Source organism: Myripristis murdjan, chromosome 1 (assembly GCF_902150065.1).
Source record: "Myripristis murdjan chromosome 1, fMyrMur1.1, whole genome shotgun sequence".
Classification (NCBI taxonomy): Eukaryota; Metazoa; Chordata; class Actinopteri; order Holocentriformes; family Holocentridae; genus Myripristis; species Myripristis murdjan.
Genome location: NC_043980.1, coordinates 13,188,798 through 13,206,180, shown reverse-complemented (window position 1 = coordinate 13,206,180; position 17,383 = coordinate 13,188,798). Strand labels below are relative to the sequence as shown.

At 39.4% G+C, this 17,383-nt stretch overlaps 2 protein-coding genes across 2 annotated transcripts in view; both read left to right on the top strand.

Annotated features, from left to right (window-relative positions):
* Positions 1 to 8,500, top strand: part of LOC115368302 (CD209 antigen-like protein E) — a 119,866-nt gene extending 111,366 nt beyond the window's left edge. The window contains exons 2-5 of the mRNA XM_030064368.1: positions 5,765 to 5,824; positions 6,153 to 6,295; positions 6,966 to 7,066; positions 7,854 to 8,500. Coding sequence (XP_029920228.1) covers positions 5,765 to 5,824; positions 6,153 to 6,295; positions 6,966 to 7,066; positions 7,854 to 8,001 — 452 coding nt within the window. The 3' untranslated portion in view covers positions 8,002 to 8,500. The remainder of the gene's footprint in view (positions 1 to 5,764; positions 5,825 to 6,152; positions 6,296 to 6,965; positions 7,067 to 7,853) is intronic.
* LOC115368268 (putative leucine-rich repeat-containing protein DDB_G0290503) overlaps positions 1 to 17,383 on the top strand; it is a 45,724-nt gene that overhangs the window by 17,023 nt on the left and 11,318 nt on the right. The window contains exons 4-7 of the mRNA XM_030064326.1: positions 9,115 to 9,126; positions 11,612 to 13,522; positions 13,832 to 13,977; positions 15,010 to 15,110. Coding sequence (XP_029920186.1) covers positions 9,115 to 9,126; positions 11,612 to 13,522; positions 13,832 to 13,977; positions 15,010 to 15,110 — 2,170 coding nt within the window. The remainder of the gene's footprint in view (positions 1 to 9,114; positions 9,127 to 11,611; positions 13,523 to 13,831; positions 13,978 to 15,009; positions 15,111 to 17,383) is intronic.

The following is a 17,383-nucleotide window of genomic DNA, read 5'->3' as shown; positions in this document are numbered from 1 at the left end:
GTGGTGCTGACTCCGCATTTCATTCTCTATTGTAGAAATTAAAGCTCCATAAAATTCACGGAGGATCTTGTTCAGCTCTTCTTTCTTTACAGGTGAGAAATCAGCTGTTTGCCCGGTGTTTGTCAGGTAGTCTTGTAGACATTTGACGGTCCAAGACATTGACCGGGCCGTACCGGCTTAATTTCCTGACCTCTCCAGGTGATCCAGCTCTGCACTCGTCACTCTCGCGTATCTCTCCTTGGTCTTGTCTTCCTCGTTCAGCCGTTTATCCAAATTTAGGTCGCCAAATAAATCAAAATTGGCAACAAAACGGTCCATTATGCAGACTAACAAATTTGACAGCGTCTTTTGATGCGAGTTTTCAGTGAAACGTTTCTTGTTGCCATGGAAACCACACAGACTCGGGCAATAACATTGCCGGGCGGAGTAATATTTTCAGTAAAGAGTTTTTTTTTTTTTCATTTGAGCATGGCTAGCCGTGCTCAATTGCTCATTTGAGCACATTCTAAACATCTGATTGACCAATCAGATTGCTCGGTCGGATCTACGTGTTGTGGTATCTTTGGAAAAGTTCGCATCTCTATTAGAATTTAAAGTTCTGCGGTTTCAAACAAAAACTGCAGCTGCACAGAAAAGACAAACACAGAAGGGACGAGCAGGGTAGAAATTGTTAATTCCACTACAGTAAGCAAAACTTGAACATATTTACATGGTAATCACATATGGATTTGATGGATGTAAAATTTAGGTTATTGCCAGTTCACTGTTTCAATAAACAGTACAAATCCACAACTGAACAATAAGAAACTCATATATTGATACTATTTCTTAACTCAGTGAATCATCACTGCATTTATTAATTGTTCTATCATATATATTTAATTTAATACACATACTCTGCTTTTTAACTTCCCTTTTGTCTTTTGGTCAACACTAAACAAATAAGTGTGAAAAGTCATATATGTTTTCGCTTTACATTAGCATTCATACTAAACAAGCCATGGATATTTTACATTTACCAAGTCCATTCTGTGCTTTTAAATTTGACTTTTGGAAGCGAGTGATTGGGAGTGTGTGTGGCTTGTGATGTGTTTTTCATGTCCTCATGCATGCCGCCTTGACCTCTCTCTGGTTTCACTTCCTCTAGTGCGGTGTCGACTTGATATCCAGCGCTGCTTTTGATGTCTGAGAATTTCTTGTTGTAAATTGTGGCTGATACTTGTGTTCAGACCCTGACCACAACGTGGGGAAAAGAAAAGCAGTTAAACAAACGCTGAGAAAGAGATGGAGATTAGCCTATTCATTTTTTGATTGGTGAAAAGACGCTGGCAAACTTATTAGATGATCTATAAATTGCCTCCCATATGTTTCGATCTATGGTTGTATTTTCTAACATGTTTTTGCAGTGATTTTGTGCCCGATTGGCTGACGGCAAGGACGACCGGGATTGGACCAGCTAGCGGGGCAGGCGCTATATGGAGACCGGAGGCGGAGGAACACAGCATTCTTCTTCCGCTGCCAACACGAAACTCACTGATTTGTGTGTGTGTGTGTGTGTGTGTGTGTGTGTGTGTGTGTGTGTGTGTGTGTGTGTGTGTGTGTGTGTGTGTGTGTGTGTGTGTGTGTGTGTGTGGCAGGGAAGTAGTATTAGAGCTTGTTCTGTTAAGACAAACCTAGTGAGTAAGTAACAGTAGGGGTGGACTGCTGTTTTTCTTTGTGGGTGTCCTTTTCTTCTGTTTTGTGGTAAGTTAGGGAGGTTAGTATTTTGTATGTTGTTTTCTCTTTATTTTATTAGGTTATCTCCTGATGATTAGTTAGTGTTGTTTTGTTTGTTGTTTTGGCAGGAGTCCACCCCGAAGCTATCATTTAGTACCTGGCACTGTATGTGTACAGAGTTCACCTGTGTAAAATAAACCTGTTTTCACTTGCCAGTATTGTGTCAATGAGGGTTATTTGGCTTGGGAGTGGAGGAAGCTGCACAATTCATGTTGTGTCCCCGGTTACCCCTAGATGGGGTCATAACGCATATTTAAACTATTTAAAGCTCTCCTGGGAAAATTTGAAAGGGGCAAGAGAGGGTGGAGACATAACATCAGTGGGAGTGTGCTTCATTTTTAAGTTTTTTGTTTGTTTATTTGTTTGTTTGGGGATATTGTGCTTTATTTTGACAATGACAGCGGAGAGAAGCAGGAAAGGCAGGGGAGAGAGAAGGGACAACAGATAGATAGATAGATAGATAGATAGATAGATAGATAGATAGATAGATAGATACTTTATTCATCCCGCAGGAAATTCGCAGTTTTTCAGCAGTATCCACAGATTACAGATTAAATAAATCAATAAAAAAAGATAAAAAAAAAAATAAACAATAAGATCTAAGTACAACAGAATGAGATCTGAGTACAACAGAATAAGATCTAAGTACAACCCAGTGTGCAAAAAGCAATGTGCAACAAAAAAAAAAAAACAGAAAAAACCGTGTGCATGGGTATATAAAATGTGCATAGAGGTAGGTCAATGTGCAAATTTAGAAGAAATATACAGTATACACATGATAAATAGCAGTAAGCAATATAAACACTATAAACAAGGATTATAAAAAAAAAATAGAAATATGAACAATTTAAACAGAAGTATTAACAATTTAAACAGCAGCATACATAAACATACAGCAAATGGCTCAGATGGGAGTCGAACCCAGGGCTCAGCTCCCAGAGGGGGTCCGCTCTCTACCAGGTGAGCCACCGGGACGCCCTCGCTTTCAAGCTGTGATGCGTCCCCTCAGATTTACCACATCTCCATCAGAGACAATGGGACACTGCTCTCTTTAAGGGCTGAGTGTGTTCTTTTACTGAGATTTACTGAGTTCAAACAACTGAGCCAGAGAGCTCATATAGGCTATGAGCGACAAACACTTCCACATTTTCACTGCTCATAGTGGTTGCAGCGTTACAAAATCTCCAGTATGAAGAAATGCCTCTAGTGACAAATCAGAGGGAAAATGAGGAACAACAGAGGTGCGGTGTTTTGCAAGCAAACTAGAAGAAGAAGAAGAAGAAGAAGAAGAAGAAGGAAAAGAAGAAAAAGCGGGGAGAGGTAAGTCGATGTCAAAGAGGAAAACATTGACACCGCTGTTGCCCTCCAGTGTGGAGCTATGGTGAGATATTACTACGGCGAGGCTGCTGGGATCACGGAGGACAACGCAGACGCCCCTGAAGCTTCAGCCACCGGTTTGACCTCAGAGACAAGAGAGGGCAGTGGAGGGACGGCTGCAGCGTCTGGTGAGACATTTATCAGCTTTATAACGTCACAGCAGCTTCAGATTCAGCTTGAACCAGAACGTATCTGCCTTTTGTCATTAATCATTTTATTCTGTCAGTTCAGGTGAAATATGGTGACATGTCAGAATTTCAAGGCATTATTTGATATGTAGGAAAAACAATAACAATTCAGTGTATAACAAAGTGTCACCGTAACTGTGATTTATTTTGAAGGACTTGTTTTAAGGTGATTTTAACTTGATTTTTTAAGCACTTGGCAAATTCAAGTTAGGTTTATAATAATACCAATATTAATTTGTGTGTGAGCATGTGTTTTGCTTGGAGGCTTTCTAGTTGCCAAGCCACTTTTGTAGACCGTGTGCCTCTTGGGGATAAAATCCTGGTCACCACAAAATAAAAAAACAAACAAACATAAACTCTACTTTGAGTTGAGGGGTAACACCATAGACATTGAATGGTTTAGATGGTTGGTTTACCCGTTGAATTTCTATGGGTTACATTTTAAAATAAAATACAAAGCAACTAAATACTTATCAAGGAACAAATGAAAAACAAGTCAAGAAAGAACGACAGCACTCGGTAACAAACAGTGAACAGTTATTACCTGGAAGATTATTGGAACCTGGAAGTTTTTCTATATGGAACTTTATTGTCCCAGATAGAAAAACTTGTGAAAACTTCATCTGCTGACAGGGATAGAGACAGATTCAGTGATTAGACTTCCTCTGTAATTATACATTTATAACCACACTGTCAGAAATAGGGGTACAGCAAGAGTCCACGTCTGTCCACCAAATTACAGTCTAGACAAATGTCCCCTCTTTAGGGCTGATTACTGACCTCAAGGTAATTATGTGTAACCCCTTTTTCACAGCCAAAAAGAGACAAATAAGTTCCCAAGCAGTAAAAGGTACATATATGAACCGTTTGCTCTAAATGTTAAGATACAATATTAAAAGACAGTGTTTATTAGGCCAAATACAATGAATTCATAAATAAACCTATATATAAATAAATACATAAATAAATAAACAGGTTGATTTTAATTTGTAGGCTATGGTTGAGTAGCCCTGAAATGAAAAAAGTGTGGTAGATTTGTGGATATTAAAAATAGGTGATATAATTATCAGTCAGTCAATACTATAGTTATAATACAGGAAGACTGTATTAACCACAAGGGGACAAATAAATATCAGTGTGACCTTGGAGGGTACTGCCCCAGAGACAAGCTGCTGTACCTTTAAAGGTATAATCATGTGCTTTATTTTCTGAGAGTGTGTGGTGCATTGGTGGCTTCACATTTTATTACATCATCAGTGATCCAGGTTTAATTATAGATCAGTGGTATTGACAGCTGTTGACAGATGTGGTATCTTAGCAACAGCATGACCAGAGTCCCTCTGAGGTCGGCTGAAGACAATGTCTTACTAGGCACAATGATAGCATTACAAACGTGTGTGTGTGTGTGTGTGTGTGTGTGTGTGTGTGTGTGTGTGTGTGTGTGTGTGTGTGTGTGTGTGTGTTACAGGAGGAAGACTGTACAGGCTGCTTGGTGTGAGCTTTGGGCTGCTCTGTATCTTACAAGCTGTTCTCAACGTCTCTCTGCGCCTCACTCTCTGTGAGTCAAACACACACACACACACACACATAAACATACACTTACGTTGCAGCTTATCACACAGTGACAAAGCTCAAATAATAGCAACACTTGCCAAATTTGTGTCTTTCTTTATCTTTCTGTGTCTGTTCCAATTCGCCGTGTCACCTCATTTATCGCCTCACTGTAGTTGCGTGTTCGTCCGTCAGGCTCACAGCTGTAGTCCAGATCCTGGCAAGTGACTTTTGACACTGAAACTGTGGCAGGCTGACATTCAAAGCTAGAAAATAAAAGTTTGGGGAAGTTCACAACCAGAAAGTTTTAGCAGCTGTTGAGGAATAAAACCACACAGTCACAAGGAAGCCAGGAAGGGACTTCCCACATTCACACTTTGTTTTTGTTTTTGTGTTTTTCCCCTCATTGGTGGATCCATCAAACCTGTCAGCTGTGTGTTACTTTTATGTTTGTTTGTTTGTTTGTTTGTTTGTTTGTTTGTTTGTTTGTCTGTTTGGTGGTTCAGTTGGTGATATTTCTCAAGGCACATTACTTTGACAGGACAGAAGAAGCCCCAAAGGCGCACTAGATGACACAATATGCATGTTGCTTACGCACATAAAGCAGTGGCACACTTCTTCAGCTCTTTACATACTGATATTCCAGTCATACTATTCCTGTGTAACGCTGTTATCTTTATTTGAAAGTACCTTGAATTCCCATATTGACTGTGCAATAATGGTTTTCTATTTTCATGGTGAATTTTTGCTCTAATTCTGCTTTTATTCTGCCAAAACTCTCTGCTCAAACTGTCAGACTGGAGCTGACAAAAGATGTAATATCCATATAATTGTCTCCTCACTCTCAGACAGTTGTGATTATGTGACTTTAGATGTTGATACCAGCTGCAAAGCCGTGACTGAAGAGAGAGACCGGAGAGAGAGTAATATCAGTGAGTTTTTGTTTTGTTGTTGTTTTGTTTTGTTTTTCCTCTTATACAATGTAAGAAAAACAGTGTGTGCAGCAGCAGTGCGGCTGACATGTGAGGAGTGGAATTTCTACAATATAGGATGTAATTAGTTACTAAACAACATTACAGCCTGTTTTGTCTCCATGGAAATTCATTTGTTCGTTCACTCACTCAGCTCATCTTCATTTATGTGCACAGAGGGCGGCTCCTCTCAAGCCAACTGTACCTTTTGAAGTTTTGATGTCTAATTACTTTTTATTTTTCTAGATTTTCATTTACTGAGGTTCTGTTGTCTTGTTATCCTCAACAGATCAACACGCCCTGCAAGGATGGTTGTACTTCAACAACAGCTTGTACTACTTTTCTTCAGCCAGGAAAACCTGGAACGACAGTAGACAAGACTGTCAGAGCAGAGGTGCCGACCTGGTGATTATCAACAGCAGAGAGGAACAGGTGTGTGTGTGTGTGTGTGTGTGTGTGTGTGTGTATGCGTGTGTCTGCATAAAAGATTTATCATTGCCACCACCCAGTTTGCAGTTTTCATTGCAGCCATTCTCCACCTAATCAGTCACAGTTTATCCCTGCAGTTTATTTGAACTGTTCTTTGCATTTCCACCGCATAAAGATCAGCTCCCAAATAGAAAAATTGGCCCTCAGGAACCACAAAGTAGAAGTTCTCAAGTGGGAACCGAGCAGGTGTGAGTTATTCTGCAAGGAAAGACGGAGACGACAACCAAGGAAACTTTGTGATCCAGTGAAAAATAGTGGTTGAAAATGTTTTTTCTTCCAACACTAAACAGAGATTCCCTTACACTTGCGTATATATCTGCAAATAAAAACATTGTAACAAGCAGAAAAAAAAACAATTTAGAGTTTATGATTCTAAATCTTCAACTTGAGGCTCTATTCTGCAGGGGACAGCAGGCAGGCAGGGTCACCATCTTCATCCATGATGCCATGGCTTCCCCTCCAGTGATTGGTTGAAATGCAGACCGGTTCTTTAATTTGAACCTTCCTCCAAGAATTTTGAAACAAACCAGTTTGAGAACCAGAACTGATACATTTCCATGTTAGATGCTGTCAGTTTCGTAGGTTACAGCCTGTTTTTATTTCTATGAGCCAGGAGTTCACAGGGCAGCTCAAGAAGCTGACTTGGATTGGACTGACTGACAGCGAGACAGAGGGAATATGGAAATGGGTGGATGGGACACCGCTGACCACAAGGTGCTCAGATTACTTTTGTATTTGAATTCACTCAGCTTCAGAGTTGAGATGAACACGGTGTTAAAGTGGCAGTTCACATTCTGCTGTCAGCAGTCTATTTGTTATTGTATACAAGTGTAATCGACCCTCCAAGCTCTTTCCAGCCCCTTTACTTCCAATAATGAAGCCAAAACAAATGTGTGATATTGTGCAGCCTTCCAAAAAAAAAAAAAAAGAAAGAAAGAAAAAGAAAAATCAGCTTTGGGTTGCAACTCAACATCAGTTTGCTGGGCCAAATCCACCTCATTAATTTTGGAGAGGAACTTCATTATCAGTGAAGCGCTCTCGTTCTTGTGACAGGGAAGGAGCTGATGAAAGATCAATTACACTTTAAATATTCTGTCAAGGTAACCTGTGATTAAGACTATGACTCAGATTAATGTAATGAGTTCATGCCACTGCCGACAACACTAGAAAAACTAGCAAACATATTTGGATAGATCAGTTGCCGCATCAAACTGCAGCAATTTTGAAAATCTGTTTAAATACAGTGCCACCATGAAAGTGGAGAAAACGTCCATATTGTGCATCCAGCTGCTTTTCCCTGCATCATTTTGTGAATTTATGGTCATTTTAAAACATTTTCCAAAGCTGTTTTATTATCTTTTCTCATGCCAAACTCTCTCAAGACTTCATGTTTATTTGAATTGACTTTGAACTCTTTCATGTTGCTGTTCACCAAATGCTTCCTGTAATGTGTGTAAAAGCTGGGGGCTATTTTATTTTTTAATTTATTTTTATGTTTCAGCTACTGGGGCCCTGGGGAGCCTAACAGTGATGGAGGCAGAAATGAAGACTGTGGAGAAATCAGGTTCCATGATAGGAGAAACAGCTGGAATGATGAATCATGTGGCAGTTCAAATTTCTGGATCTGTGAGAAGCCGGCCGACCCATAACTCAGAATCTGAACCTGCTGGAGGACAGGAAGATAAGATGCATCTGTTGTTTCCAACCGGACTGTGAATGCATTGCTGAAACGCTGAGGCTATCGCTGGAAAAATGGCTCATTAGAGACATGCAATGGCATAAATGCATACAATCATACATTCATGTGCACAAACATACACACACAAACACATATTTGCAATTAAGTTTATTGCTTTGATGACTGAACGTCATGAAATCACAGGTATAATATCAGCCATACCCACTTTCATTGCTAAATAAATGTTTTATGTCCTTGGTTGTCATGATAGACATAATTTCTACTTTTATTTAAATCCACAAATGTTTCAGCAAATTATTAAGTGTAAAGTAAGAACAGATCAAATGCATCCTATGATCTCCAAAATGTTCAGAGTTGTGTTGTTTAGGAGCTACACCCTAATGTAGATGTGACTTATTTATTTTGTTATATAAATGTATTTCACTTTGCTATGACCATATTTTATTCACCTAAATGCATTCTGTTCTTTTTTCATGATTGTTCTCTTTTTCATTTGTTTCATTTGATTTCATAAAATTGCTTTATAATAAATGAAAAATAACTGTTGACAACCCATAGGCTAGTTCAGGTTGTTTTGTCTGTTGTTTTTAGGCATAAACAGTGAAATCTTTGGCCACTGAGATGTGTTTCTGTTATCTGCTAACTTGGAGGGCTATCCCCTAGGTGTCAAATTTAATGGCCAAAAGTACCACATGGGCGGTCTCCTCTTCAGGTGGAATGCAGCGTCTATCAAACACTGCCAAACCTAAATAATTAAGCTGGTCCAATGTTCAACAATACACTATATTCAATTTCTCCTCATCTTAAGGAACAGAAAGACGTCTGGCATGATACATTAACCACTATCCTGAGTAAGACACATTTATTACCTATTTTAACAATCCCCCACAATGCCCCAGGTTAGATGGCTGCATGGCTCTCCTAACTATTACAACATCCACATAACCTTTGCTGGGCTGTAGACAGAGCATTTACACAGGGTTTGTTACATTTGATATGGAACAAGGTCCATTTGTAGTCAACAGTCATTTTCTCCACTGAGTGTGTATGGGAACAAGGAGAGCACTGTCCAGTGGTTTCCTGTGACTGTGTGTGTGTTTATATGTGATTGTCTTACTTTGTCTTTACTACAATAGTCATGTACGTCTTTGGTTGTTTTTCGATAACCAAAGAATACAAGGTTGTGAATTTGATGACACATAATGGCCTTGCCTGATGTGTGAACCCTCCTGCTGAGGTTTGGGTTAGGGTTATCTATGACCATCTGGTTAGAAGGTCTTTGATATCAGCTAGCAATCTTACTGAAGCTAAACACTGATGGCTAACTGGAATCCAAAGTTGTGGAGAACTCAAAAATGTCTCACAGGCCATAACTGATAAAGGCGATAAGGGCACCTGTTATTGGCCTCAGGTGCTAGGGAAGAATTGGTTTAATGGGGGAGGGTCAGTGTCATCTTCTGCCAAGATAAGTTGTTCCTACAGTTGTTCCAAGTCAAATTTCCTGATTCTGGGCAGTATTCTGGCAGCAGTGTTTTGAACGAGCTGAAGACTTCGTAGCACCAGCATCCCATCCCATCATCCCCGGCTAGCATGAGATCATAGTATGTCACCCTATGATAAGAAAGACCATCATCTGGCCCAAGTGGGAAGATTTTTATACCACAGCAAGCTTTTTTTTTTTTTTTTGCTATTTTGAATATTACCATGGATTAAGTTAGTTTTTCGGATGAAAAAACTCAATGAAATTGTTGTAAATAGCTGTAAAAGAGCTAAACTGAGGGGAGTGATTCTGGGTTAGTTTAGATAAGGAGAAAGGAACCTGTCTTTTTTCTGCCATTTCTTCTCCTTTGTTTTCCAAAATCAAATCCAGCCTTCCAAAGATGGGGAAGTTTGCCTTCGAATAATGGTTACCAAAAACAACCATCTGTAACAATCAAGCCTAAGTAGGACAAAGTAGAACATTTAATGTAAAAAGTAAAATCATAGGAAGTATTTCAAAATTACAAAAGATTACTGAATTTCCTGTAAGACAAAGAAATTCCACAGAACTGCCTCTGTGCCTTTTTTTTTTTATTTTCTTTATCAACACTTCCCACTGCAGCACTCCGCCCAATTCAGTGCAAGCCACAAAATTTATCACATGAATTAGAAAACACAGCTAAGAAATTACCATTTCATCTCCACTTGAACTCCACTTCATCGGTGCCGCATAAAAACAGAGCTGACAGAGCAGTGACCAAGTAGGTGAGTTTCTGAATGGTTTATTTTCTTTGCTGCTTTCAAAAGATAATCCATATTTTGCATATTTGCACTAAATATTTTTACTTAATTTAAACATGTTTTGATTTATTTAAACATATTTTCATACTTTATTGAAATCTTTCATAAAGTATGAAATAATAGACAGCAAATAGAAATAATAAAACAAGAAACAAATTTGGCAGGGTCCTATTCTCTTACATAGGTCTTCGTCAAAATTCTTTTATTTTAGGTTAAATTTGTAGTGTAGCAGTGTTAGCATTATGTAGTAACATCAGTTAGAGGTCAGAAATACTTTTGTTTTTCTTCCTTGGAAAAAGTAAGTCATGTAGTAAATAGATTTACAGAGAAAAAAACTCAACCTGGGGTGCATCCAGCCCCCAGACACCACACACATTTCAGATGGCAATGTTGTTATTGTGGTAGTATTATAGTGGTATTAGTGTAACCAGCATTTCACCGCTAAGGGATGTAGAGTAGTGACTGTAAATAGGCCCAATGACAGGCTAAAGTAAAAGATGTGTTGAATAGATGAAACTAAACTGAGCAGAAATAGAGAGTTGGCCCACTGTTCTGTGAGTGAGTTCAGTGGCAAGCTGGTTAAAGTCTTTACTGAACAGGGACAATGCACATCAACAAACACTTCTGGAAATGTACCAAAATGAGCCAAAAACCTATTTTTTCATCTGCAGTCTCTGGCCAGATGTTACAAAGAGTAGGTCGAGGAAAATAAATCCTTTCGGTGCTGCAGTGTACAGGGTATTATTTGAATATCAGCTGATCTTCTGAATTTTGATAGGACACACATTCTTTGTTTTTTCCTCAGGTTTTCCGAGCTTTTAATTTGCAGCAGTTTTTTTTTTTTTTTGTTTTTTTTTTAACTTTTGTGATCTGACAGGCAGACGTGTGAGAAGCAGCTACAACCATGGAGTTAAGAGGCAGATCAGGAGACTACACAGAAACAAGAGGAGAGCAGCATGCAGGTATTGATCCATGCATCAACACAAACACAAATGTACACACAAAGAATTTTCATGCAAGGGATTACACAACCAACTGTAAGGATACTTTGGTTTGTTTTATAGGTGAAAAAAGACGAGCTGCTGCAGTGTGTGTGGGGCTGCTGTGTCTTCTCCTCCTGTCTACAGTCATCGGCCTGGTGGCACACTGTGAGCTGGACGTTTCTTGTTCAGTCAATTGTTGAACTAAGTTTGTGGTGCCATGATTACTAGCATAGATTTAAATTACATTCTACCTTTGTTATTTTACAGATAACAAATCAGATTGCAACCTGTCCAGAGAGAGAGACGAGTTACAGAGCAGGTTCAACAACCTGACTCAAGAGAGGAACCAGTTACAGACCAGTTTCAACAGCATGACTCAAGAGAGAAACCAGTTACAGACGATTCTCAACAGCATGACTCAAGAACGAAACCAATTACAGACCAGTCTCAGCAGCATGAGTCAAAAGAGAAACCAGTTAAAGACCAGTCTCAACAGCATGACTCAAGAGAGGAACCAGTTACAGACCAGTCTCAACAACATGACTCAAGAGAGAAACCAGTTAAAGACCAGTCTCAGCAGCATGAGTCAAGAGCAAAACCAATTACAGACCAGTCTCAACAACATGACTCAAGAGAGAAACCAGTTACAGACCAGTCTCAACAGCATGAGTCAAGAGCAAAACCAATTACAGAACAGTCTCAACAACATGACTCAAGAGAGAAACCAGTTAAAGACCAGTCTCAGCAGCATGAGTCAAGAGCAAAACCAATTACAGACCAGTCTCAACAACATGACTCAAGAGAGAAACCAGTTACAGACCAGTCTCAACAACATGACTCAAGAGAGGAACCAGTTAAAGACCAGTCTCAACAGCACGACTCAAGAGAGGAACCAGTTACAGAAGAGTCTCAACAGCACGACTCAAGAGAGGAACCAGTTACAGACCAGTCTCAACAACATGACTCAAGAGAGAAACCAGTTAAAGAGCAGTCTCAGCAGCATGAGTCAAGAGCAAAACCAATTACAGACCAGTCTCAACAACATGACTCAAGAGAGAAACCAGTTACAGACCAGTCTCAACAGCATGAGTCAAGAGCAAAACCAATTACAGACCAGTCTAAACAACATGACTCAAGAGAGCAACCAGTTAAAGACCAGTCTCAACAGCACGACTCAAGAGAGGAACCAGTTACAGACCAGTCTCAACAACATGACTCAAGAGAGGAACCAGTTACAGACCAGTCTCAACATCATGAGTCAAGAGCAAAACCAATTACAGACCAGTCTCAACAACATGACTCAAGAGAGCAACCAGTTAAAGACCAGTCTCAACAGCACGACTCAAGAGAGGAACCAGTTACAGACCAGTCTCAACAACATGACTCAAGAGAGGAACCAGTTACAGACCAGTCTCAACATCATGAGTCAAGAGCAAAACCAATTACAGACCAGTCTCAACAACATGACTCAAGAGAGCAACCAGTTAAAGACCAGTCTCAACAGCACGACTCAAGAGAGGAACCAGTTACAGACCAGTCTCAACAACATGACTCAAGAGAGGAACCAGTTACAGACCAGTCTCAACATCATGAGTCAAGAGCAAAACCAATTACAGACCAGTCTCAACAACATGACTCAAGAGAGCAACCAGTTAAAGACCAGTCTCAACAGCACGACTCAAGAGAGGAACCAGTTACAGACCAGTCTCAACAACATGACTCAAGAGAGGAACCAGTTACAGACCAGTCTCAACATCATGAGTCAAGAGCAAAACCAATTACAGACCAGTCTCAACAACATGACTCAAGAGAGCAACCAGTTAAAGACCAGTCTCAAAGGCACGACTCAAGAGAGGAACCAGTTACAGACCAGTCTCAACAACATGACTCAAGAGAGAAACCAGTTAAAGAGCAGTCTCAGCAGCATGAGTCAAGAGCAAAACCAATTACAGACCAGTCTCAACAACATGACTCAAGAGAGAAACCAGTTAAAGACCAGTCTCAGCAGCATGACTCAAGAGAGGAACAAGTTAAAGACCAGTCTCAACAGCACGACTCAAGAGAGGAACCAGTTACAGACCAGTCTCAACAACATGGCTCAAGAGAGAAACCAGTTAAAGACCAGTCTCAACAGCATGACTCAAGAGAGGAACCAGTTACAGACCAGTCTCAACAACATGACTCAAGAGAGAAACCAGTTAAAGACCAGTCTCAGCAGCATGAGTCAAGAGCAAAACCAATTACAGACCAGTCTCAACAACATGACTCAAGAGAGGAACCAGTTACAGACCAGTCTCAACAGCACGACTCAAGAGAGGAACCAGTTACAGACCAGTCTCAACAGCATGACTCAAGAGAAACATCAGCTGCAAATGGAGATTGAAAGGCTGACACTGAAGATAAAAGGCATGGGAAACTAAACATTTTTACTGCATTGCCCTGGATCATAAGGTTTTTGACCCTGAATGTTTTTTAAAGTTCATGAGCATTTTGTGTGGAAATGCCTTTGTTTTCTAGAGCTGACACCATGCCCAGACGGATGGACCCATTTCAACAGCAGCTGTTACTTCAACTCTTCAGAAAGTAAAAGCTGGGATGAGAGCCGGCAGGACTGTCTGAGGAGAGGAGCTGACCTGGTGATCATCAACAGCAGAGAAGAAAATGTGAGGGATGGGCTGGGAAAGTTTACATTTCATTTACACATTAATATCTAAGGCTAAATGTGTTTCTGCAGCTAGGAAATGTGATCGTTTCCTCAAAAAACTTCATTGTGCCCACAGAAACTCACCAAATTTTCACTTGACAGTCCAGAAAAAATATAGAAAATAAGCTGCAGTACAGCTCAGGACAAGTTACAGCAAGGCAGGAATTAAAAGAAGTCTTATTCTTTTTAGTAGAACCTTGGTTTTATTAAAGTACCAGTGAACAATCACCTACACAGCTCCAGGTTGTGTAGGTGATTGTGTGTATACAGCGGTGGTTGAATAAGGATGGAAAGAATGACATTATCAGGCTGGATAACATTAGTCATTGGTGCTGTAATAGTTCATAGACACTTAACAATCAGCCAGTGTAAATACTTTCTTAACCCAGAGCTAAGAGCTTTCCTTATCTAGACCACATGCCTGCCATCCAGCTACGTGTCAGAAAAATCTCTTGCCTTCATTGTTGCTGAATGAAGTTCCAACAGTGGGTAATTCCTCCCTGAAGATAGAAATACTTAGATACAAAAGATGGAAAACTATAGCTAGCACTCCTGTAACCTTTGTATCACCAAACCATCAAAAACTGAAAATCAAAACTGTCCCTGTTTTAGGAATCATAACCAACCTCCTGACTGAGGTAAAACCATGGCGCTGGACCTTTAATGGACGGTTCACAATAAAATCTTAACAACGTGGGAGACCACAGATGTAGCAATCGATTTAACACATTTTTACACTTGGTTTTGGAAGATAATCGGCTCAGACCAGCCTCAAATCAGCAAATTATGTTCAGACCATTTGGTCTATAAATGGCAGTACTTTTTAAATTCTTTTATTCATGACAAACCTTGTACCTCCATGGCAGTGCATTGAAGCCTCATGTAAACAGTCCAACAGGAATAAGGTGACGATTACTCCATGTAGGTAAACATAGTCATTGTCTGTGTTTGTTGCTTAAAATCTTTTCTCTGTATCATTTTTCAAACTCAGTCATTTCTGAAGAAGTTTGGTCTCAGAGTCTGGATTGGTCTGTCTGATCTGGAAACAGAAGGGGAGTGGAAGTGGGTGGATGGATCAAGTCTGAGCTACACGTAAGAAACTGATTTTTAATGTGACCATTTTTCTGTGACCCAAAATTACAGTAAATCAGCACTTTTGAATGACATGCTGGCATCTCTGTTTTGCTGTGCTGGTGGAGCTAACTCATGTAAAAAGGAGTAAGAAGTAAGACTATCTTTGCTTTAGACAAATTTTAAATATTTTCTGTATCATGAACCACAAGCCAATTCCAGTAAACCTGCCCATTCAGTGACATGCCCCCTAGGCCATTCACATACAAAATGATGGTTGGTTGGTTGGTTTTCTATTATTTATAATATAGTTTATTTATAATATTTAACTCTGATGTTTCTAACTCTGTAAGAAATCATCCTGCTCCTTCCTCATGTTTTTAGCTCCTTCTGTTACTAAATGAAATGAAAAAAATACTTTTTTTCATTTTGTCAGCTAATTTGGCATGCCATAATATACAATACTAAATGCTATGAAGTTGTTTTGTCATATGATTTAATCATGAATAGGTCCTGGGCAAAAGGTCAGCCTGATGATGCTCCTGGAGGAGAAGACTGTGGAGAAGTGAGACCAGAACGAGATGGATGGAATGATCTGTTTTGTACTCACAGTCTGCATTGGGTTTGTGAAAAGAAGACTCCAGTCCATCCAGTTGGGATATGAACAACATTTTTTCTTGTCCTCTTACATTAAAAAAGAAGAAAGCAAAGAACACATATTATGCCTAATTCAAATGACATGAATGATTTTACTGTGACAGATTGTCTTGAGAAAATAAAATAATCTTGCTTGGGTGGATATTTCTGTTTTGAATACATTGCTGTCTCTCTTTAGTAAATAAAGTTTATGAGATATTTTTGTCAGGTGTACAGCTGTGAAGACAATCACCATCAATTTGTACAGGTTTGACATGGTAGAGAAAGCAGCCTGTTATGTTTGCCTGTTTTCCTGTAAAATAAATGCATCAATAAATAAACATTTCAAAAAATAACCTCAGCTAGCAAGAGTTGTTGTACTGCTTGGTTATGTGAAAAGTTGATTCTTGACTGAATTATGTGAAGTTGTGAAGTTTAGGGTCCCTGGTTGTTGTTCGTTGTCTTCTGATGCACAGTGAAGAGTGTTTTACTGAGTCTGAGGCTGTCCCTGGTCCTGCTCCCCCTGCTGGCCATGCTGACTCCTGCACCTTCCACAACCATTAGTTTTGATGCAGAAATGCATTTATGCACTTAGTTCTCTGTCTTGGTCCCACTAATGTTCTCCCACTTCCTCCCCCATCTTCTGTGTGTGAATACACACACACACACACACACACACACACACACACACACACACACACACACACACACACACACCTCATGTTCATGTATGCATGCCCTGTGTGAGTGTATGACTGTAATGTTTGCCACCACTCTAAATAAACCTGAATTTGAACTTGAGACTGTAAAGGACATAATAAATGACTTTTGGGTTCCTCAAAAGACAAAACAGTCCAGAAGGAACCTTCCTGGAATATCGTCATATGTCAAGAGCTTGTGGAAGTACTGTAAAAATTATTATTTGCTAAAATTCATTACGTTACCACCCTTTTATATGCCATGCAGATCAAATGCTGCAAAGCAGTCTGACTAGGAGGATTTAACCACTGAAATGAAACTGAAAAGTAGCTTCAAAGTTAGGAAAATGAAAGATTTATTTTAATATTGTTCAACATTGTTGCATATATATTCAGATTCAGGTTTATTGTGTTATTTCAACCATATATCCAGATAAAAGTGCATACAACTGAATGAAATTACATCTCTCTCAGGATCAAGGTACAAAACATTCATTAAAAACATATAAATACATTTAGAAAAAAAGAACATAAAACCTTTCAGTGTATGTGCTGGTTGAACTGCTTCATCGAAGCTACGTCATGTTTTTACTGAGCAAAGATCTGAGAATTGTCAGAGTCACAACACCTGAACAAGTTAGAAGAACTTGAAGAGTGATCCACTTATCAAATATAGAATATAAACTATAGAATGAGAGACTGAGGAATCAAGGCTGAGCATAATAAAATAAAATAGTTTAATGAACGAATAAAAAAGAAAAAAAAACAAGAACTCAACTCTTTTCAGGTTACTGTGCATATAGAAAAATAGAAATATGAAATAGGAGAGAATTTGGCTGCCAGACTGGGGAACAACAATACAGGTGCATGTTTCATTTTGGAGTCCAGGGAGTGTCTGTCAGCTCTGATACTGCTGACACAACAGGCCTTTGAATGAGACCACCAAACAAAAGTGCTCTG